This window comes from Leopardus geoffroyi, chromosome C1 (assembly GCF_018350155.1).
Source record: "Leopardus geoffroyi isolate Oge1 chromosome C1, O.geoffroyi_Oge1_pat1.0, whole genome shotgun sequence".
In the NCBI taxonomy this organism is placed as follows: Eukaryota; Metazoa; Chordata; class Mammalia; order Carnivora; family Felidae; genus Leopardus; species Leopardus geoffroyi.
In genome coordinates this window covers 213721039-213744332 of record NC_059328.1, presented here as the reverse complement: position 1 = coordinate 213744332, position 23294 = coordinate 213721039, and the positions used below count along the sequence as shown (strand labels likewise).

Genomic DNA, 23294 nt, shown 5'->3' with positions numbered 1-23294 from the left:
GCTCTTTGGACATGTACAGCTTCAGGTGGGTCAGCCGTCTTACAGGTTATATACGAGGGTGGCAGAAGAAAAGGAGGTCATGGCCCAAGCACTCCACAGTATGTCTTTGTCTGTGGAATGCAAGGTCATGAGGGAAGCCTGGGTAGAAATTGACTGGTTCTATGCCCCTCTGCTTTCTGTTCTAGCTAGATCATGGTAGGCACTTCCCCATTTATCTATTGAAAAAATGTTTATTTTCAGAGAGAGAGAGAGAGAGAGAGAGAGAGCACGCGCACAAGCAGGGGAGGGGCAGGGGAGAGAGAGAGAGGGGGGGGATAGAGAGAATCCCAACCAGGCTCCAAGCTCGGCATAGGGCCTGACGCGGGGCTCGATCTCATGACCACAAGATCACAACCTGAGCAGATACCGAGTTGGACATTTAACGGACTGAGGCACCCAGGCGCCCCTGGACCTCCCCGTCTAAAAACCAGCTTTACCCTGCACGTGATATGCACCTCCCGCCTGTGTGCCCCACTTTTGTTCAAGGCACCATCATCCTCCCAAGGTCACCCCAGCCTTCGGTTCCTCATGGCACACCCCGGTAGCCGGCACTCCTGAGGGTTCTGTCCACGGGGACTCCCTGCGCAACGTCTCCCTGCCGTCGGCCAGCTTAGCGTCACTCCCCACCCAAGCTCAAAGTGCACAGCCGCGGGGAGGTGGGGCGTGGGGCGGTCCGTGGGCTTGGGTTCAAACCTCGCTTCAGCTAGTTACTGCCCGTGTAACTGCGAGCACGTTCCTGAATCTCTCTAAACTTCGGTTTTCTCGTCCAGTACATAGTGCTGGTAACAGAACCTTCTTGACAGCAGGCGTACGAAGAATAAACGGAAAACAGCTTGTAGAGCTCCTGGCCCAGTCCCACACGTAGTAACTGCTCAGAAAATACTGCCCGTCAGGTAATTCTAAGCGTTATGGATCTCCAGTTAACGTGAACGCTCGTGCCAGAGTAATCTTCCTAGGACCCAGCTCTGTTCACACCCCTCCCGGGCACACAACAGTTCAGTGTCTCTCCGTTCTCTGCAGTCTGGCTTCGGCACTGCTGCAGCTGTGTCCTGCCTCCCGCTTTGCACAGCCCATGCCCAGGCCACGGTGAAGCATCCCTGGCTGGGTCGGGCCTGTGCTCTGGGCTCATGCCGCTCCTCGGCCCGAGGCCCACCTCTCTGCGACGCAGCTCTGGACCCGAACGGCTCTAGCAGCTCTCTCATTTGCTAAGTTTCTTCCTCTGGTTTTTAAACAAAAGCTCCTTTCAAAAGGCTCTGGCCTTTATCCGTTCGTCAATACCAAGGGGGTCCGTGTGAATCTTACAACCGGGCAGGATGATGGCGGTAATTATCCCGGCCCTGGAGTGCGGGTGGCAGCAATGGTGGGCTGAAGGAAGTGGTTAACTTGGAGGCAAGGTTCGAGACCACGTAAGGTCCCTGGAGCTCCTTCACACTTGGGAGAGTCCATTTCTTCGCGAGGGAGATGAGGCTAGAAGCCAGTTCCCAGAGACTGGAAGACTCAGTCGGGACCGCACCTTTCAAGGGCAAGCCGACCAATCCAGGGCCCGCACCCCAACTACCTCCTGTTATCAGGCTCTCACACTCTTGGCCATTATCCACCTGCCCTGATGACCCCAGGGCCACGTGCGAGACAACCAGGGGCAGCCCCTCAGGCCAGAGCCCACTGAAACTATTCAAACTAGCGGATCCTGAACCTGCTTACCCTGCCTCCCTCACTCCTTCCTGCACAAACCACAATCGAAGCTCTTGGCTACATGTCCCTTCTCTCCCTCTGCCTCGTGACTGACCCTGGGGCTTCCCGGCGTCGCCCCCGCCCCCCCCTCCCTGCCCCCCCCCCCCAAGGATGCAGCATGCCCCTGACTTTTGGGAACTGTAACAAACTATCTTTTCAAAGGCACTTGTCTTCTGATCTCTTAGCCTTACTGAACCTCAAATTTTCTATAAATACACTACTTTAAAACACCTGAGGCCACATTCTTATCGAGGGCTCCTCTGTGGCACCCACGCTGCCACCAGAGCCAGCGATGGAATGCCAAGTGCGGAGACACCAGCATGCGTGGTTCTCCATAGCCGGGCGCGGTGGGCCTGGAGCTGACGCCGGAGGGGATATTGATAATGACAATCATCACCTTCACGCCAATAGTAATGAGAGCTAACATTCAGCAAGGGCTGACAATGTCCCGGAAACTGCAAAAAGTGATTTGATGCTAATTATCCCTCAGCGATGCCAGAACCCACAGGGATGTTGTAAAAGCTACCGATGCGGCTCTAGTTCCTGCCGCCTTTCTACGCAGGGCCTTGTTTTGGTGAAATACATCTGAGAGAGTATCATACGGAGTCGTCTGTTGAAAATGACACGAATTTGTATTTTAAAGGAATAAGACCCGGTTTTCTGCTTTCTGCACTGATGCTGCAGGGAATAAGATTAAAAAAAAAAAAATCTAGCCCTTCTGTGTCACAGTCAACCACAGGAAATGGTCACTGAGTCTGAGTTCACTGCAGCCACCTGGGGAGGTCAGCCGCAGACCCACCCACCTGCCATCTTCCTACTTGTACCTGACCAGATTCATTTCCTCAGGAGAGACCGTGCAGGTATCACTGGGCCAGGTGGATGGGGTGGGGGCAGAAGAACTGAGAGGGCAAAATAAAACAAAACAAAACTAATTCCAGTCCTTAGGAAAAGATGAAGAAACCCTATTATCCACTTTACAAAGTCAGTGTAAACTGTAAATTTTTTTTTAATGTTTATTTATTTTTGAGAGAGACAGACAGACAGACAGAGTGTCAGCAGGGGAGGGACAGAGAGAGGGAGACACAGAGTCGGAAGCAGGCTCCAGGCTCCAAGCTGTCAGCACAGAGCCTGACACGGGACTCGAACCCACGAACCGTGAGATCATGACCTGAGCCAAAGTCGGACTCTTAACTGACTGAGCCACCCAGACGCCCCTTTTCATTAAATTGTAATACTCAAACTCATAAAGCTTGTACAAAACAAAACGGTAAATCAGTGGTTCTCAAAGTGTGGTCTGGGGAAACTCTGGAGACCTTAAGATCTCAGGGGGTCCATGAAGTCTAAACTATGTTCACAGCTACAATACACTTCTATATTATAATTTATAAAATATAAAATAATATATAATTATCTTAATAGTAATAATACTTGCCTTTTTTACTTTCATTCTCTTATGATACACTGAAGTTTTCTAGAGCTACATGACATGTGATGATACCACTCTGATAGCTAACAGAATGTATGTTTGAGTATTCTTGTACTTTCTACAAGCTTCTAAGGTTCGGGATATAAACATGTGCTCAGTTCTTCCCTTGTGTCTTCACTAGCTATCTTGGTCACATCTACTATAACTGATATAACTTCATTATCGTTCAATATGTCATTTTTTCAAAATCAAATCTTTCCTTGCTCTTATGTGGAAACAGACTATAAGTAGACTTATGTTTTCTTTTGGAATAGTATTTTTATAATTTTTTCAAGAAATTTTCTAATTTTTAAGATTTTCACTGTTTTAAAATAAAACTGTTATTTTAAAATTTAAGAATCATTTATTCTAAAATAAAAGGAAACTTATTTACACAGTATATTTTTTTCTTATATTTTCTTATATTTAAGGATGGATCATTGGCTTAAAAAGGGTGACCGGAGGCCCCACTTTCTCAACCCACAGCTGCACCATTTATATGAAAAGATGCCGAGAAAAATACTTATCAGGAAGTTCTCTGACTCATGGAAGGGAAGGATGTATTCCAAAGAAGCTGGACAGACTTCAAATAAAAAACAGAATTACACGGAAGCTATCTTTCCCTCAATTTTGTAGATGTCAACAGATGCCTTATTGTGTCTTATGTAACAAAACATATTTGGATAATATTATAATGACAGGTAAGTATAATTGAGGTATCATTTTGAGACAAATCATTGAGAGTTTAAAGAAAATGGATTTGAGTATTTTAAACATAGATGTGATGACTTCTTTAAAAGTCAATAATTGAAAATTTGTTTTCATTTTTTTTTCAAACTAGAAATTAAAAAGCCACCGAAGCTGTGTGATGGGTATATGGGCACTCTGTATTGTTTTTTTCTGTGCATCTAAAACCACCCCCCACCCCCAATTATTTTCAAAAAGAAACAACAAAACCACTGAAGAACAATGAAGGGTAATTATTGTCTTTGTTGAAGAAACATACCCAATAGCCTTGTAGAGCTTACACTGCTGAATGGGCAGTCAACAAAAGAAATTACAGTATGCTACTTTCCAACGAAACAGTAGCTCGTCGAATCAAAGATTAAGCTGCAAACATGAACGCTGTGTCAATTTATATCTCAGCTGCAGAAGTATGCCCGGACTTGCCATTTCGCTTATACTCATCCAGTATCAACAGTAACTAGCCACCAAAGACTTTTGCATAGAGATCTTTTTTGTTGCTTGACAACAAACACAAGTGTTGCCAGATGAAATATTTAATGTATTGACTTGCATGGTTTATCCCTGGAAAACTGTGCTGACATTTGCGCTGATGGAACAGATGCAACAGAGGGTAAAACCACCGGTGCCTTCATCAGGCGGGGCCACCAAACTCGAGTAGCCGTCGCCACCGCCACCACAGGTTGATAGACAGATGGACAGACGGATAGATGGATGAGCACATGGACAGACAGAAAAATTATAGATCAGTGACAGAAAGCTGTTAGAGTTTCACTGAAGAATGTCCTTGATGAAGCAGCAGGAATTTGACGAAGTCTCGACTCCAGTGGACCGTCTTTCTAACATTCTGTGTAACAAAATGGGATGTACGTGATGGTTATCTTGAAAAACATCTGTGAGATTATCTGAGCTGCGAGCCTAACTAGGCAGTTTTTTTTTTTTTTTTTTTTTTTTTTAAGGAACACCGTTTTTACTTGAAAGAATGATAGACAAACTATGTTGTTTCAGACTTAGGTGTCGGGCAGACATTTTCTCAGAGATTAATGAGGTGAGCCCCTCACATCAAGGAAAACAACGGGTAGGATCTATTATCAACGATGAAATTTGAACTCTCCAGAGAAAACAAACATTTGAAAACACTTGCTCCTGCCACCTCAAGCTTAACAGCTTCCCAATACCTAAGGACCTTTCTTTCCTTTAACTTTTTGTTTTTTACATTTATTTATTTTTCAGAGAGAGACAGAGCACAAGCAGGGGAGGGGCAGAGAGAAAGGCAGACACAGAATCTGAAGCAGGATCCACACTCTGAGCTATGAGCACAGAGCCCGACGCGGGGCTCAAACTCACAAACCGTGAGATCATGACCTGAGCAGAAGTCAGACACTTAACCGACTGAGCCACCCAGGCGCCCCTCTAAAGACTTTTCTGATGAGATCAGAGGCAATATTAACTAATGCAGTTTTCTGGATGTTTTGTAATGAAGTACGGCCACATTTGGAAAAACCGCAAAAATGAGAAAGCGTTATTTCCCAAACGATCAATGCATGAAAATACAAAATCATGCATGGGTATAAACTAGGCAGGATGCCAGCAGGAATTGTGACGTAAGAACTTCCAAAAATCCACTCCTCCACAAAAGCAAGGAAAACACTGGCAAAAACTGTCATCTGAGGGGTGCTTATTCAAGGAAAAAAAAAAAAGGGCTAATTGTCAGTAAGAATAGCAAATGTTGTGGCATTCCTCTCTCTCCCCAGCTCCTTGAAAACCCCCAGCCCTGCAATCAAAGTGAAAACCAGCAACCAAGCGGTCACTGGAAGGAGCAGGTGGGCTTTGAGCTTCCCAAAAGCCCCGTTCCAAGAGAACCATCATTATTTGACCTGTCAGGCAAGTCCTTGGGAACACCTCCCAGGGCTTATCTTTATTTGATCTGAGAGCCTGTTCAGTGTTAACAGCCTTGTCTCAAGGGCTCCTTGAAAACACACTCACAAATGGCCAACGGGCCAAAGAAGAAATCACAAGGAAAAGTAGAAAATCTTTCGAGGTAAGTGGAAATGGAAACAGAACTTTCCAAAACTTATGGGATATAGCAAAATCAGTACTCTGAGGGAAATTTATAGTGGGAATATATATATATATATATATATATATATATACACACACACACACACACACACACACACACACATATACACACACATATATATACATATATATGTACATACATATGTACACGTATATATACATATATATACACACATATATACATATATATACATACATACATATGTATATACATATATATACATACATATACACACACACACACACACACACACACATATAAGTGTATATACATATACACTTTACATTGGTTGAGGGTGTGACAGACATCCCATGCTAGGTGAGCTGGGTATGTACCTCTGTCAGATGTCTCTCTCTCTCTCTCGGTTTTAATTTAAATTCTAGTTAGTGAACATACAGTGTAATATTAGTTTCAGGTGTACAATATAGTGATTCAACACTTCCATTCAACACTTCACCTGGTGCTCATCACAAGTGCCCTCCTAAATTCCCATCAGCTATTTCACCCATCCCCCACCCTTCCCTTCTAGTACCGTTAGTTTGTTCTCTATACCTGAGTCTGTTTTGTTTTTTTTTTTTTTTAGTTTTTTAAGATTTTACTTTATTTTTTAAAAAGATTTTATTTGTAAGTAATCTATACACCCAACATGGGGCTTAAACTCACAACCCTAAGATCAAGAGTCACATGCTCTTCCAACTGAGCCAGCCAGGCGACCCAAGTCTGTTTCTTGGTTTGCCTCTCTCTCTTCTTTCCCCCTTTGCTTGTTTGTTTCTTGAATTCTCTGACTTATTTCGCTTAGCATAATACTCTCTAGCTTCATCCATGTCATTGCAAACGGCAAGATATCACTTTTTTTTTATAAGTTTTTTTAAGTTTATTTATTTTTGAGAGACAGAGAAAGTGAGAGGGGGAGGGACAAAGAGAGAATCTCAAGCAGGCTCCGCACTATCAGCATAGAACCCAACATGGGGCTCGAACCCACAAACCGTGAGATCAGGACCTGAGCCAAAACCAAGAGTCAGATGCTTAACCGACGGGACCACCCAGACACCCCAAGATTTCACTCTTTTTATGGCTGAATAATATTCCTGTGTGTGTGTGTGTGTGTGTGTGTGTTCCACATCTTCTTTATCCATTAATCCATTGATGGACATTTGGGCTGCTTCCATCGTTTGGCTATAGTAAATAATGCTGCAATAAACATAAACAGGGGTACATGTATTCCTCTGAATGAGTGTTTTTGTATTCTTTGGGTAAATACCCAGTACTGTGATTGCTGGATTGTAGGGTAGTTCTATTTTTAATTTTTTGAGGGAACTCCATACTATTTTCCACCAACAGGGCAAATCCACCATATCCTTGCAAACTATAGTGATATATATTTAATGTATGCATTTAATGCCTACATTAGAAAAAAGAAGGCTTTCAAATCAGTAACCTAAGTTTACACCTTAAAGAAACAGAAAAAGAAAAGCAGAAGGAAGGGAATAATAAAGATTAAAGTAGAGATAAGTGAAATAGAGAACAGAAAAATAGAGAAAACCAATAAAATGAAAAGTTGGTTTTTGGAAAGATCTACAGAATTGATGAATCTTTAGCTAGATTGGCTGTCTTAGTCAGCTCGGGCTGCTATAGTAAAATACCACAGACCGGGGGGCTTAACCAACAGAAATGTATTTCTCACAGTTCTGGAGGCTGGGAAGTCTAAGGCCAAGACGTGTGGGCTGTTTCACTTCCTGATGAGAGCTCTCTGGATGCAGACAGCCACCTTCTCTGTGCCCTCCCCCATGGTGGTGAGAGTATCTTGTAGTGTCTCTTTTCTTAAGGGTACTAATCCCACCAGATTAGGGCCCCACCCCTATGACTTCCTTTAATCTTAATTACTTCCGTAGAGGCCCTGTCTCCAAATACACGCACAGGGGGGGTCAGGGCTTCAACATATGAATGTGAGAGGGCACAATTCAGTCCATAGCACTGTCCAAGAAAAAGAGATAAGACTCAAGTTACTAAAATCAGGAAAGAAAGGTGGGACACTACTGACCTTATAGAAGGAAAGATCATAAGGCAGTACTACAAAAAACTGCACACAAATCAACAAATTAGATGTCTTGGATAGAATGGAAAAATTCTCAGAAAGACACAAATTATAGAAACTGGCTCAAGAAGAAATCGAAACTCTGAATAGATAGACCTATAACAAGTAAAGAGATCAAACCAGAAATTAAAAAATAAAAAATAAAAAATAAAAACTTCCCGCAAAGAAAAACGCAGGTCCAGAAGGCTGCACTGGCGAAGGCCAACAAATATTTACAGAAGAATTAACAACATCAACTCTTCACAAACTCTCCCCAAAACAGAAGGGGGAACATATTCCAGCTCACCCTGGCACAAAACTAGAAAAAGAGGTGTATATAATTGTTGATCACTATGTTATACACCTGAAACTAATATAATCTTGTATGTCAACCAGACTGGAAGTGAAAATTTTTGAAAAACTAGAAAAAGCCATCATAAGAGAAGTCAAACTACACTGTGATATCTGTTATAAATATACATACAAAAATCCTCAACAAAATACCAGCAAACCAAATCCAGTAACATATAAAAGGGATTTGTAATCCCTTTTATATGTTACTGGGTGGTTATTGGGTGGTTTAACATACATCAATCAATGTAATACACTATTAACAGAATGAAGGGGAAAATTTCACATGATCATCTTCATTAATGTGGAAAAGCATTCAGCAAAATCCAACACTTAACAAACTCTGAAAAGAAGGGAAGTTTCTCAACCTGATAATGAGCCTTTATAAGGAATCCACAGGCAACATCACAACGGACAGTAAAAGACAGAAATCTTTCCCCCTAAGATCAGGAAAATGACAAACATGTCCAGCTAACCACTTCTATTCAATGTTGTACTGGAAGTTGTAGCCAGGGCAATTTAGGCAAGAAAAGAATATAAAAGACATCTAAACTAGAGAGGAAAAATTATCTATATTTACCGAGGATATGGCATTGTGTACAGAAAATCCTAAGGAACCCATCACAAAACAAAACAAAGAAACAAAAACTCTTACAGCTAATAAACGAGTTCAGTAAGGTTTCAGGATACAAGATCAATACACTAAAAACAATTGTATTTCTATACACTAGCAATGAACGATCAGAAAGTAAGATTAACAGAATGCAAAAGAGACTAGCAGATTTTAACAGAATAAAAAAGATTTGTTGGTATGGTGTTTGACTTTACATTGCAACTAACCTTTTTTTGTTTTGCTTTTAATGTTTTTTTTTGTTTATTTGAGGAGAGAGAACATGAGTGGGGGGGGGGGAGAGAGAGAGAGAGAGAGAGAGAGAGAGAGAGAATCTTAAGCAGGCTCCACACTCAGCGTGGAACCCAATGCAGGCCTCAATGCCACAACCTTGGGATCATGACCTGAGCCAAAATCAAGAGTTGGATGCTTGGGGCACCTGGGTGGTTCAGTTGGTTAAGCATCTGAGCCTTGCTTTTGTCTCAGGTCAGCCCTGCTTCTGGCTCTGTGCTGATGGCACAGAACCTGCTTGGGATTCTCTCTCTCTCTCTCTCTCTCTCTGTCCTTCCCCCATTCTCTCTCTTTCTCAAAAGAAATAAAAAGAATAAAAATAAAAAGTAATAAACACATTCTATCAGTTTTAAATTCTTCCTAATTTAGCAAATATTGATAGGCAAAATACACATAAACAAAAGCTCTTTGGAATCTTCAATAATTTTTAGGAGTGAAAAAATGTCCTGAAACCAAAAATCTGAGAAGTTACTTCAAACCTTACATAAATATGATATGTATTTTTCTATGTATATGTAAGAATTGGGGCACCTGGCTGGCTCAGTCGGAGGAACATGCCATTCTTGATCTCAGGGTCAAGAGCTCGAGCCCCACGTTGGAGGTCGAGTTAGTTTACTTAAAAAACAAAACAAGGGCACCTGAGTGGCTCAGTCAGTTAAGCGCCTACCCAACTCTTGATTTCAGCTCAGGTCATGATCTTGTGGTTTGTGAGATTGAGCCTCATGCTCTGTGTGGAGATTTCTTGGGATATTCTCTCTCCCCTTCTCTCTGCCTCTCCCCCATGTGTGCACATGCTCTCTTGCTCACTCTTAAAAAAATATATATTTAATAATTAAAATTTAAATGAAAAAAATACAGCCTGAAGAGAAAATCTAGGAGACTAATGTAAAATTTATGGTTCGGGGGACCTTAATTGGGACAGAAACACAGAAGCTGTAAAAGAAAAGTCAATATATGTATCTTCTTAACAATTTTAAAAGAGTTGTGGCAAATTTATAAAAATAAGTCAATGAATAAAAGATGTATCTTTGAATGCTGTGCACTGAAAGTGACAAAGGGGCACTATCTGTGACATACTGAGAATTCAAATGAAGTGACACGGAAAGACAAACAATGTTAAAAATGAGGAAAGGACACGAATAGGAAATTACAGCACGGCAAACCCAAATATCCAATAAAATAAACATAAAAGACGCTCACACTATACAATGGGGATGCAAATTAAGATAACAAGATAGCACTTTATCAATATGAGATTGGCAAAAATAATGGTTGCACCTAACGCTGGTGGAGATGGAGGGAAGTCTCCTCTCCTGCTCTGCCAGTGAAATCCGAATTGCCACCGCCTTTTTGAAAAACAATCTGGAGAAGTCTATTACAATTAAAAACACACATACACTTCAACCCAGCAACAAAAGCCCACGTAAATAAAAGTACCAGTAAATAAGCATATATTTACAAAGCGTATATTTACCGCGGCATTGTTTGACAAAGCAAAGATCCGGAAAACTGTACATCTATGGCATTAAACAGAATCAATTTGCCCTGCTGGCTGACCTAGAGGGACTGCCAGGAAATACTAACAAGAGCAAAGACAACACAGTGTATGTGTGTGCTTGTATCTATAACCTATGCCATCTCCTTTTGTAAAACCAGTATCGATGAAAACATACATGGATATGTGTATGTATATGTATAATACTGTATGTGTGTATCTTACAAGAACAATGTGAACGCACAAACACATACTGATGTGGGTCACAGGGGCAGCAAGGGATAAGCTTACGCTGTCTCCCGTGGAAGATGCCTCTCCTGCTTTCCTGACCACATTTTTCTCGTCCTCAATCCATTCCTCGTATCTGTCAACCTAGGCTAGGGAAGTCCTGTCGGGACGGCCGTGTTCCAGTACTTTTGCAGCCTTTGGAATTTCTACAGCACTTCTTGTTTCTATCACATTCATGAACCTATAATTATATATTTATTTTCTATTACTTTGTGTCTACAAAAAGTAGACAATCTCTTGTGAGATTTTGTCTCACAAGAGACAAAATCGTGTAATGGTTAACGGCGTGGACTTGCGAGTCAGACCCCCTGGGTTTGATTCCAAGCTCCGTCACTGTGGTTGTGTGAACTCAGTAAGTGCCGTATTTTCTGTTTTCTCATCTGTGAAACGGGCACAACGATGGCACCCGTCGCAGGGTTGTTGTGAGGAGATGAGCGAATGCACGCACGGTGCCTAAACAGCGCCCGGCACCTGGTGATGCCACAACCGTGAGTGGCGATGATCAGCATCATTATTCTCTCACTTATCCAAATCTTACTTGGAGGTATTTTAAGCCCAGATACTCTTTCAGATTTGTTTTGTATCGCTTCCTCATTATTTCCTAGAATGATGTTATGTCAAGGCGCTCAAATATTTGTTGAATAAATAAACAACTCTTAGCCTCGAGAAATCTCTAGAGAAGGAGATTGCTGAGCATAGGACTGTCACTTCCATGGCAACCAGCAAGTCAATGTCCACGCTGATCTCACCTGGCACTTAAGCCTGTTTTGTTAAGAGGGGAGAATATTTGTCTTAAAATCAGTCTTCTCAAATAGCACAAGAAGGCTTTTCTTCTCCACTTATGAGCTAGACACCTCACCTTAAACTGTAATCAGGAAATGAGCCATTTGTGGTGGGAACACTGGAATCAGGGTTCCTGAGCCCTGTGATTTACCATCAGCTTTTTGGGAACATAAGACAAATGTTTAACATAAAACTAAATTGTACTAGGGGCACCTGGGTGGCTCGGTTGGTTAAGCATCCGACTTCGGCTCAGGTCATGATCTCGCGGTCCGTGAGTTCGAGCCCTGCGTCGGGCTCTGCACTGACAGCTCAGAGCCTGCAACCTGCTTTGGATTCCGTGTCTCCCTCTCTCTCTGCCCCTCCTCCGCTCACGCTCTGTCTCTCAAAAACGAATAAATGTTAGAAATAAGACTAAATTGTATTAGATGATACATTTCTTTGAACCACCTGGTGAGATGCGTTCGCGCCCTTACAAACTGTAGCCGTTACCTGCCTGTTCCTGTGTGTGCGCTGGCCAAGCCCATCTAATGAAGGTTTTATTTCTCTGGAGGTTTAAATGGGTCTGGGGGCTTGTGGGCCAAGAGAGCATCAGAAGCAATTTAGAAAATGATGAAAACACCCGTCCTTCCGAGGCCATCCTTCCTCTCTCCTCCTGCCCTGAATGCGCCACCTCTCCCTCTCAGCTGGATCCTTCCCAGCAGCATTTTAATAAGCTTCGGTGTCTCCCAAATTAGAACCGAACACAACTGTCCTGCTTACGGGCTCTCGCACTTGCTCTCTCGCTCACAGCCAGATTCGTGGGAAGAGCCGCATATCTTACCGGCTCCATTCTCTTACTTCCCACCTGCGCCCCGACTCGGTTTGACTTTTTGCCCCATTAGTCTTCAAGGTGCTCAGCACCCGCCCTCCGCCCACTGAATCTGGCGCACCCTCTCTCTCACTTCTCACTACACAGGTGACTCTGCGGCCCTCCCCGCTGACCGGGACCTCGCTGCCTCCCCCCATTTCCTCCTCCTGGTCTCCAGGTAGTTTCCAGTGTCAACAAAGAGGGCGTAACTTGCCACGCCTTTCTGCTGCGCGTACACAGAAGTACATACATCATTCATCAGGCTGTGTATTTATGTTTGCTTTCTTTCCGAAATTGAATCATAGTGTTCACATCGCTTTGTGATTTCCTTCTCCTATTTGACGTTATACACTAGACAGCCTGTAAGTCAGAAAAAAACATCCCTAACACTACCTTTACATCTTTTTATTTTGGCACATAAATGTGTGTACATCAGACACAACTTTTAGCACACCAGGACAAGTCATTACATTCTTAGAAATTAGATCAGATTGTGCACCTGGGGGTTCTCTTGAGCTTCCTGGGCAGCAGGACCAGTGGCCACAGTTGCAAGTGCACAGATTTTAACTGGATGTAAGGTCAACGGAGCCTAATTCCCCTTGGCTTCCAGCCCCACCCCGATAGAGCCATGTTATCTTTAGAAGCATTGAGTAGCTCTGTGAAAACGCTGGCTCCATTATCTGTGTTTTGGGTTTCAATAGGAAATTAAAATTTTTTTTTACAATGCTAAGCAAGATGACATTTGACTCAAAGGTCCTGAAAACACTTGTGCTGTCTCCTTCAAAGCTGTCACCTTGGGAGGTAGTAGCCATGTTCCAATGACAGTGCCACGTGTTCAAATGCTCTGTGGAAATTTTCCTTGAGTCTAAGCACCTTTCACTTTCCTTTTTCTTTCGAATTTAAAAAGTAACACCCACTCTCGGTTTACCAGCTGAGTAAAACACAGATAGCTGGGGCCCTCCCCGGGTCGCCCTTGCTAACACTCTGCGGTGTGCTGTAGGGGTGAAGAGAGAGGGAAAATCCAGGATCTGTTGACTGGAGTGCATCGCAGAGCCGTGTTCCGGCCCCAAAGGCCAGATCCTTTCCTTACAATTTCCCAACTAAACACCTTCTAGGAGTCTTCTGAAAATTCTAGTTATCACAACAAATATTTTCAAACCCTACCCTCTTAAAATAAAAATCAGGGTAGCCAAAAGTCCAGAAAATTAAAAGATCTCTATAGGGGCGCCTGGCTGGCTCAGTCGGTGGAGCATGTGACTCTTGATCTCGGGTTGTGGATGAGCTCCACATTGGGTATAGAGATTACTTAAAAATAAAATCTTAAAAAAATAAAAGATCTGTATATTCCTTAATTTTTAGTAGACTATAATTGCTTCCATAGGGATATTTTCCAAAGTTGAATTCCCATCATTAACAGAACAGTTGAGCCAAGTGAATTTTCCCTTGCAATTCAAAGACAAAGGGGTTGACAGCAACAAAACAAAAAATCCAAAGCAAACAAAAAAATTCCAAAGAGATAACTCAGGAAGAGGACAAATAGTTGCTGAGGAGAACTTCTGGATATAATGACAAAAACTCAATGGAATTAATTAATTAAGACATTAATTCAAAATATAATTTAAAACAATACTGATGGGACAAGGAACAAAGATGGTCTCTTATCACAGTCCTGAGAAGACTGGGTCAGGGAGCTGGGTTCTCTCCTGTGGCTGGCCAACAATAGCCTACAGGACAAGATGCCTGCTTTTGAAAGGCCAGCAAGCTGAGAATGATTTTACATCTTTAAATATTTGAAAAAAAAAAAAAAAAAAGTTTAGTGACCCACAAAAATCAAATGAAATCCAAATTTTAGTGTCCATAAATACAATTTTATGGGAACAGAGCCGCATTCATCCTTTTATGTATTGCTGATAGCTACTTTGCATCACAACGGCAGATTTGAGTAGTTGAAACGGAGACCACATTGCCTCCAAAGCCTAAAATATTTACTACTTTTCTCTTTACAGAAAAAGCCTGCCAATCCCTGTTCTAAACCAGATCTTACTGCCATCGACTTTGTGTGACCTTAGGCTGGTCTCCTCCCCTCTCTGGATCCACCTTTGCAAAGGAAGGGGCCAGGATTCCCAGCCGAGGTCCAGAACTGCGCTTGTCCGACAAGGCCGAGCGGTCTTCACCCTCTAGTGCCACCTACAGCTCAGGAAGAAAACGGCAGGCGGGAGGCGGCCTGTGGGAAGGACAACCACTGGGCGACCTCAGCACAGCCTTCTTCGCCGGAAGGCTCTTAAATGAAGGCTCTTAAAGGAACTCGCTGGAAGATCTCCCCCAGCTGGTGCCATCAGTGGACAAAACCCTGACTTTACAGACCTTTTAACCCGAGAGACCACAACTCCAAGGGGAAACCTCTCCTCCAGCATTCACTTCAGGAGTACTTGCTCCCCACAAAATAGAAGGAATGCAAACCAGGAATTAGTACCGAGAAGTGGAGAGAGTAATGTGTATGGGTTTTCTAGGCCTGGAGGAAGAACGAGGAAAAAGCTCGTCGTCTGAAAAACCCATCTCCCGCCCACGAGTCGCCGTTCTCTATCTGCGCTTCATGAGACTCACCGACGTTAGTTCTGAACCTTCTGGTTTTAAAAAATCAGGTAAGCAGATTTTGCAGAGCCGAGGAAACAGTGCAAATAAAAGAGCGAGGTGGTTGGTTCTGCCCGCTCTGAACCAAGCCTCTCAGCCTAGAGAGTCTCACGGGGAGCCTCCGGGCCCAACGCTCCCAAACATGAGGAAGACCAGGGCAGGCTCGGGCCCCTTCAAAGCAAAAGACTCATGTCGCAGAAGTGCTGCCTTTCGACCTCCCATAAGCCCCGAGTGCTGTGGGGCGTGACACCTGTGTGCTGTGGCTGCGGAAAACCCACCCCAGGGGCGGCACGTGTCCTTCGGACATGGCCACCCCCAATCCTCCCGCCTCGAACCCTCCTGTCGGTGGAATCTAACCTCCGTCCCCCAGTCTGGGCCACTCTTGTGATGTGCCCCGAGCAGAACACAGCAGAAGGGATGTTCTGAGACCGCTGAGCCCGGAAGAGGACTGGAAGCTTTCACTTCCTCCCTCTTGGAGCCCAGCCACCAACCGGTGAGGAACCGTAAGCCTGACCGCTGGGCGATCGGAGGCCACGCGGAGGGGCCGGGGAGGGTGGGAGGCCAGCTTGGACGCGGAAAGCAGCCACACGACACCTCAACTGAGACGGGCAAGACCCCCCGCAGCTGAGCTTAGCCAAGCTCCAGCACTGTGAGGAATAATGCTGCAGGGATCAAAACCTCCATTTCTGGACTAACTCTTCGAGGCAAGGAAGAGACTCAATAATTTGGCACGAGTTTTCTAGGTGGTGTCAAGGGCCACCAACTTACTTCATCATCTTCCTCTTCATCATCATCAGATTCAAGAACACCATCCTGTAGCTCCTCTATAAAGAAAAAAATAAATGAATAACTGCAAACACAGTTGGGAGTCTTGGCCAACAAAATCATTCAGCTGCTGTAGAGGCGCGTAAACGTGCTAATGAGAATCGGGTCACCTCGGAACAATTTGGTTTCTGGGGCCATTGCGGCCACAGGTTGCGATCATCCTCAGCAAATTAAATCTCTCCCCTAGTTTGACCAGAACGCATTGGTAGTGGTGCGAGCAAAGTTAAAAGCCAGCATACAATTTGAGAGGAATTTAGAAAAAAAGAAATTAAACTAGTGTTGCTAGGCATCGAGCTAGATGCTGTACACGTGTTATTTCCTCCGCACAAAGATTTGGTTGACTCTTCTCCCCACTTTATAGCAAACAGCAAAAGGAGGCATACAGAGGATAAGAGATTTGTCTATGGTCACACTCCCGTAAGTGACAGAGCTGAGATTCAACTCAAGCCTGTTTTTTAAATCCCATGATTTTCCCACGGAGGCTGGGGTAGCAGCCGTGGCAGGTAGGGTTCCTGAAGGCTCCCGTGGTTCACTGCTAGATCTTAAGAGTTTATATATAAAAGAGGGATAATAGCAAAATGGAATCCGAGAAAGGACGAGCCTCTGTGTTTTCATCTGTGAAATGGGGATCAGACCACTTACTTCCGAAGGGTTGTTGGGTGGGTGGGGGGAACTTCACAGTATACCAAACTAAGCCACCTGGCCCAGGGCCAGGTACACAGTGGCTATTAGAGAAGTTTGGTTACTTTCTCCTCCACGAAGCCTTCCCTGACCCCTCACTGGGCAGTCACCCCTCTGTCTGCTGAACACTCAGCATTTTCTCTAGACAGCATTGTCCTGGAGAGTGGTACTAGACAGTACCATAGTGGACAGCAGTCTGATAGTACTTGCCACTTCGGGATGATCAGTTTACTCATGTACGAATGGCTATGGACTTGTCTCGGCATCTTCCTCACCCACTGTACTGAATTGTGAGTCCCTGAGAACAGAGCACCGGGCTTACTCATCCCTCTATCCCTAATGCATCTTCCTTAACGATCATTTGTTTCTTGAACAGATGACATGAAAGTAAAGAGAGCCTGAGAGAAGAGGAGAGGAAGTCAAGGAGGAAGTAGGAGGCAAGGAGCCAAGGAGCCAAAGGCTATTCTTGAAGAGACTGCTCAGCATACTTAGAAAGGGGGCAGATTAAACTTAAACCCCAAAACCATTTCATAGAAGGAATACGTAGAAGCCCCAGGGCACCCACTGTCCTTGACACAACCCTCATTCTAAAGGGAAGGACTCTCACTGACTTGGCTAGACCAAGGCCTGCAGGACACCAACTTCTGTCCCCACCTCAGGGGCCTTGCACAGCTCCACGCCCATCACGGCCCCACCCCTGTCACGGAACGCTGTTTAAGTCAAGAAAACTACCTTGCAGATGGGAAATTACGCCATTCTGCACTTGAGCTGAAGCTCCCTCACCTAACTTCTGTGCCCTCCCAGCGCACGTAGAGCTCTGCTCCGTGCCACCTGCAGGTAAATGCCTATCAAGCAGGTGGCTTTCGAAACGGGGGTGCTGCTGTATTCATCAGCTGTGGACATTTCTTTTTCCAATATGCAAATGCCCCCTCCCACTTTTTAAAAAAGAATCTTAGATGTTTCGTGAAGCCACAGGCTGGTCCAGCCACAACCCCTCCCCTGAGCCTGTTGGCTCAGACTCATCCTATTCCCCAGAACAATCCAGTCCTGTGAACTTAATTAAGTACCTTATAAATGTCAGTTCCCCCTCTTGGGGGTGACAGGGACATCAGCCCTGCTTCCCGCACCGTCTCCTGGGTTGTGGCACGGCCAGCTGCCCTCACTCCAGTAACTAACAGTGAGTGGTGCTCGGAGCCATCAGTGTCCTTCCTTTCCTGCGGCCCAGCTGGCGATGCTGGCTCTGCCCTGCTCCTGTCCTCTCCTCAGGGACTGGCCAGTACCTGCCAGCCCCCCCCCCCCCTTGAGGGCTGGAGTCATAGATGAACCTCCCTGCTGCTGCTGGTGGCGGTCACCTCTGTCTGTCACGTCCCTTAAGCTTCCCCAGGGCAGTCCTTCCCTACCTGTGGGGTTAGGTTCCTAAAATACTCTGGAATTTCTGTACTTGGAAACCTTAAAGCTTTATAGGAAAAACAGTACTAGAGAACTGAGATGGGCCGGAATGTATGAAAACCCATACGCACGTTTCACATGTTTACTAAAATAGAACAATAAAGCCAATACGCTAAATAGAGATTGTGGCAATGCCATCCGACTTATCTTAAACTAGTAAGCTACGACTAATTCATACTCTACTGTTAATGTCTACTTGAGGATGAAGCCCGAACGGGGTGGAAACTCCAGCTCTCCCCTCTGTGGCTTTCACAGTGATGCTGGTACACCCGTTCATTCTGACTCCATGCTCACGACACATATCCTAAGGCAGCTGTGTGTGTGTGCCTCGTCCTCCATTCAAACGTTCAATGACTTCCTCATTTTGTTTCAAAGGATCAGACTCCTAAGTAATAGGGTCTCTGGGGACCTGCCACTGTCCCGTGGATACAGAATAACTGAAGTGCTTGCTAAAAAAAAGAAATACTTTTGACACTCATTATTGAAACTGGAACTTACTGAGCAAAGCAGGTGTATGTCAAGCCCCTTCTGAATATACCAGAACTCCACCCACGATAACTTCCTGACAAAGCACATCCCTCACGGAAATGTCTAACTGACCCTCCCTCCTCACATTCTTCAGCATGTTAGCTTAAGGGCCAGTTTTACAGACGACAAAGAGACGGTTTGGGGCCAGAGCGCAAGGGGGACCGCCCCTGTGGCTTGGCTGCCAGGAAGGAGGGGAGACCGACAAGAAAATGGAGGCGTATGGGTCTTGATAGACTGAAACACAAAGCCAGCCTTGAAGAAGATTCCGGGCCCAGACGTGACCCCGAAGCCACAGAGGACCCCCACTCGCTAGGGACGGAGTTCTCAGCTGTTCCCTGCATCTCCCTCCTTCCCCAGCAGTGGCCTCTCTTCTACCCACAGCCGGTGAGGGAGCGAGCAGAGTCCCGACTGCTGTCATGGAACAGCCGCGTTTTATTTAGCTGTGTTTTGTCGATCCATCTGCCCAGCAGAGTGGGGGTTCCAAATCAGAAATGCAGCTGTTGCAGAAAGCAAAATTCTATTCCTTGCTCACCTGAATCTGGGATGAATAGCCAAGGGGAGGATGTTCAGATGGAAATGTGCCCCAGCCTGAGGGAGTGAAGGTTTCACTGGCTGCTCTCCCTGCTGCTTCCTGTTGATCAGGAGCCTCTAACGTCCTCTTTCAGCCGCTCCATTTCTGTGCTCGTCCGAGGCAGGGACCCACCACCCCGGCTGCATGTGGGGATCACCTGGGAGCTTTAAACACTACCCCCCTCCCCAACCTGTGCTCTGTCTCTTAAAAAGAAATAAATGCAAACACTATTCACACCTGGGCCCCCCTGGAGCTTCTGACTTCACTAGCATGGGGTGCTGCTTTGGGGACCTTAAATCTCCTCAGGTGACTGTCATGTGCGGCTCAGGCCACGAACCATGAGCCACCTATGGGCTTCCTCCAGTGAATGGCTTCGGGCAACTGTTTCTTGGCCTTGGTCAAGCTGCTGACTCAGGAGTAGAGATCAGGAGATTCATTTTCTCACCTTTGCTCACGTGCTAAGTAGGATCTGTGCACTTGGACTTTGAGTGATGTGGGCTGCTGGGTGCCTCTGGCACGGGTACGAGTCAGGATCAAGATGTCAGGAGTCCACAGAAAGAGCTAGAGCTTCCCCTCCATCCTGGTCCCATCCAAGGCTTCCTGCACCTTCCTTTCCTGCTTACTATGGGATGTCGATTGTCACGGTAACGGAGAAAGCCCGAGAGAACGAGGATCATCTCCTCCATGGCACCAGCGGGCAACATAAGTTTGTTTTGAAAGCGTGAATGCACGCGGGAGAGTGACATTTTCTGTGGTGGTGCCACGGAGGTCGGCATTGTTTTCCTCATCTCGCCCTGGGACCCCCAGAGAAGCCCTGTGAAGCGGGGAGAGAACGAGGAGGGGGAGGGCCACACAAAGAGAACGTAAGGGTAGAGCAGGGTTTCTACGGTTGCTTTTGAATTCTTTTTGTTGACTCTAAGCCTACAGTGTGGTGAAAGATCGTCGATCCTGGGACAATCTGGACCGCCTTGTTGGTGGGTTCAGTTGGGTCTCCCCACCTCCCTTAAAGCCCCTGAGTGGATTCCAAGATATGACAAGCCTTCCTAAGAAAGCCCGTGTATCCTTCCAGCACACATGAGAGACGCACAGACAGATTATAGCTTCCTGCTTTGAACGGACCTGAATTAAGCTGCTTGATGATGAATTCGATCTGGCGAACCATTTCGGCATTGCCTTCTTTGATGAAGCAGCGGAGGACGTACTCCATTCCCTGGGGCAGTAGACAGAGTAAGAGTTAGTATTTTAGTTGTTTTGTGGGGGAGAACAGCTTTATCCAATTAAAAAAAAAAACCTTTGGCAGGAGAGAAGGGATATACACAATAAAGATACCTCTGCTCAGTACTAAACATTCTTCTTGTTATTTTTCACAACTCACAGTGAAACTGCTTTCTTCTTGGTTGGCTGTCTGACCTGATTATAAAACGTTTGGCAGACAACAACAAAAACCTATTGTACAGAGAACTGGGGGTTGCCAGAGGGAGGTGGGGTGATAGGTGAAATAGGTGAAGGGGATTAAGAGACACAAACTTCCTGTTATAAAGTCAATAAGTCGTCACAGAGATAAAAAGTACACCAGGACTACAGTCAATAATGCTGTAATAATGTATGGTGACAGATGGTGACTGTGCTTGTCTTGAAGAGCAATGGATGTACATCTGAAACTAAAAGAACACTGTATATCAACTATATTCTCATAAAAGTGAAAAAAAACTATTGTAAAATTTAACTGCATAAGTATTCCCTTTAGTTTGGGCAATGTGTTGTTTTGGGAGGTAATTTCTGTCCTGTGATTTCTTTACGTGTATACACTTCCTTCTGGATTTTAGAAACAAAATGAAGAGTAAAGCCATATGTTTAGAGAAATAAATGAACAAACAGAACCTCTTTTTAAACAGCTATTCTTCTTCTATCAAAAGAATTATAAAGGCACCATATTGTGTAATATTTACTTTGTTACAAAACACTGACATCAGAACTCTCAATACTAGCTAACAGAATTGCAGGGAAATGTAAGATACCGACTTAACCACAGGTATCTGTTTCCCCGCCTTCCTCTTTCCTTGAGGGATCTGAATGAGCACGTGTGGCTGGAGCTGATGAGACCTTCTTGCCACGAGAGGAAAGTGTATCTAATAATGACCCCAAAATAGAGGAAGCAGACTCCAGAGGTCCCAGGAGAGAAATGGATCCAGTAACACATGAACCCTGATCAAGGTCTGCCTGATGCTTACGCCTGGACTTTTCAGTTAAATGAGCCAATATTTCCCTCTTTTAATGCAGGCCTGTTTGGAGTCAATGGCTGTAAGTGAATCAAAGAAATGTCAAGTGCAGTTTTGAACATGGTGAATTCCCATCGTGTAGAGAAGAGCATTACCTTCCAGAAGGCTAAGTCTGGATTAGAATCTGAGTTCCCTCATGAATTAACAGTGTGACCTTGATCAAATTACTTAGTTCCTCCCAACCTGTGTCCTCAACTATAAAATAAGGATGGCAACGCTGGTTAACATGAAATCTTTAAAAGGTAAAGAATGCAATTGGGTGTTGGTTAGGTAGATACATATGTTTGCCCATTGCATTGGACTATATAAATTATACCTAAAAAAACAGCATCCAGTCCAAGTGCTGGTACATAATAGATGCTCAATAAATGGTTAAGGGGAGTCTGGGTGGCTCAGTTGGTTAAGGGTCCAACTCTTGATCTCAGCTCAGGTCTTATCTCAGGGTTGTGAGTTCAAGCCCTGAGTGGGGTTCCATGCTGGGTGTAAAGCCTACTGAAATGGTTAAGATCGTTGCTGCTGTGTTTGGAAGGGATTTGTGGCTCAGAAGAGAGATCTGGTAGCCGAGGCCAAGGGAATAAACAAGGTTCCGGGTGACAGCAGAGTGAGAGGCTTAGGACAGCACCTTTGAGAAAGGAAACATTTAACAGAGAGGCAGGCAGAGACAGGCAAGCGCACAGAGGAGAGCATGAAGGAGTGGTCTGGAAGGGAGGAACAACTCCGGGTAGTCTTTGAGTCAAGGGAAGAGGGTATCAAGCGGGCAGGAGTCTGCTGCAGCCCAGGCCAGACTGTCTGGCTGGGATTTCAATCCTGGGGAAGAGCTTCATGGCCGACAACTGCACCAGCGCCGGGGGCGGGAGGCTTTGGAGCAGGCATCGGCGCAGCCCTGTTGATCTGAACCGCTCTCCCGTCCCAGGCCTTGGCAGTCTCTTAAAGTTCAAACGGCCTCAGTGGACTCATTTATCTTCTTCTCTGTTTGGGGGGTGGGGGGTATTATTTTAAGACCACCAACCATCATAGCATTTGGTACCGATATAATTTCTATGTTTTCTTTGTCGTTTTCCACAAGCATACAAATGTTTTACCTGGTTGCAAAAACAGAGTTCTTATGATGTCCTATTCCCCTCTCCTTTTGGGAGTCCAGTTACACATGTGTGAGACCTCTGGGTATTGTCCCCAGGTCTCTGAGACACTGTCCCTTTCCTCCACACTTTTTCTCTCTGGCCTGGCTGATCTCTAAGGGTCACGCTCTAATGTCCTATAACACGAATCTCTCCTCCCCACTTGGTCCCTGTCCCTTTACTTCTGTTTTGTCCTGCCTTCCCTGCCCCTTGCCCTGGATGTCCTTCCTCCAAGCTGCCTTTCCTGCTGTCTGATCCATATCACCTCCCTTCTTTTTTTCTTAGCCTACGTGTTTTCTTCCTGGGTCTCTCCTTTGGTTGAGAATTCCTCTCACCAGAAGGACCATAATGCAGAATTTAACCAAGTTCATTTTTCCTTGTTCCGTACTGAAATGATTCCCCTCTCCCCCA

At 45.0% G+C, this 23294-nt stretch overlaps 1 protein-coding gene across 13 annotated transcripts in view; it reads right to left on the bottom strand.

Annotated features, from left to right (window-relative positions):
• ARMC9 (armadillo repeat containing 9) overlaps positions 1 to 23294 on the bottom strand; it is a 152249-nt gene that overhangs the window by 57656 nt on the left and 71299 nt on the right. For all 13 annotated transcript variants that reach the window (XM_045481690.1, XM_045481687.1, XM_045481689.1 and 10 more), the window contains 2 exons: positions 20606 to 20696; positions 16201 to 16256 (listed from right to left, as the gene is read on the bottom strand). In XM_045481690.1, the coding sequence (XP_045337646.1) occupies positions 16201 to 16256; positions 20606 to 20696 (147 nt within the window). The remainder of the gene's footprint in view (positions 1 to 16200; positions 16257 to 20605; positions 20697 to 23294) is intronic.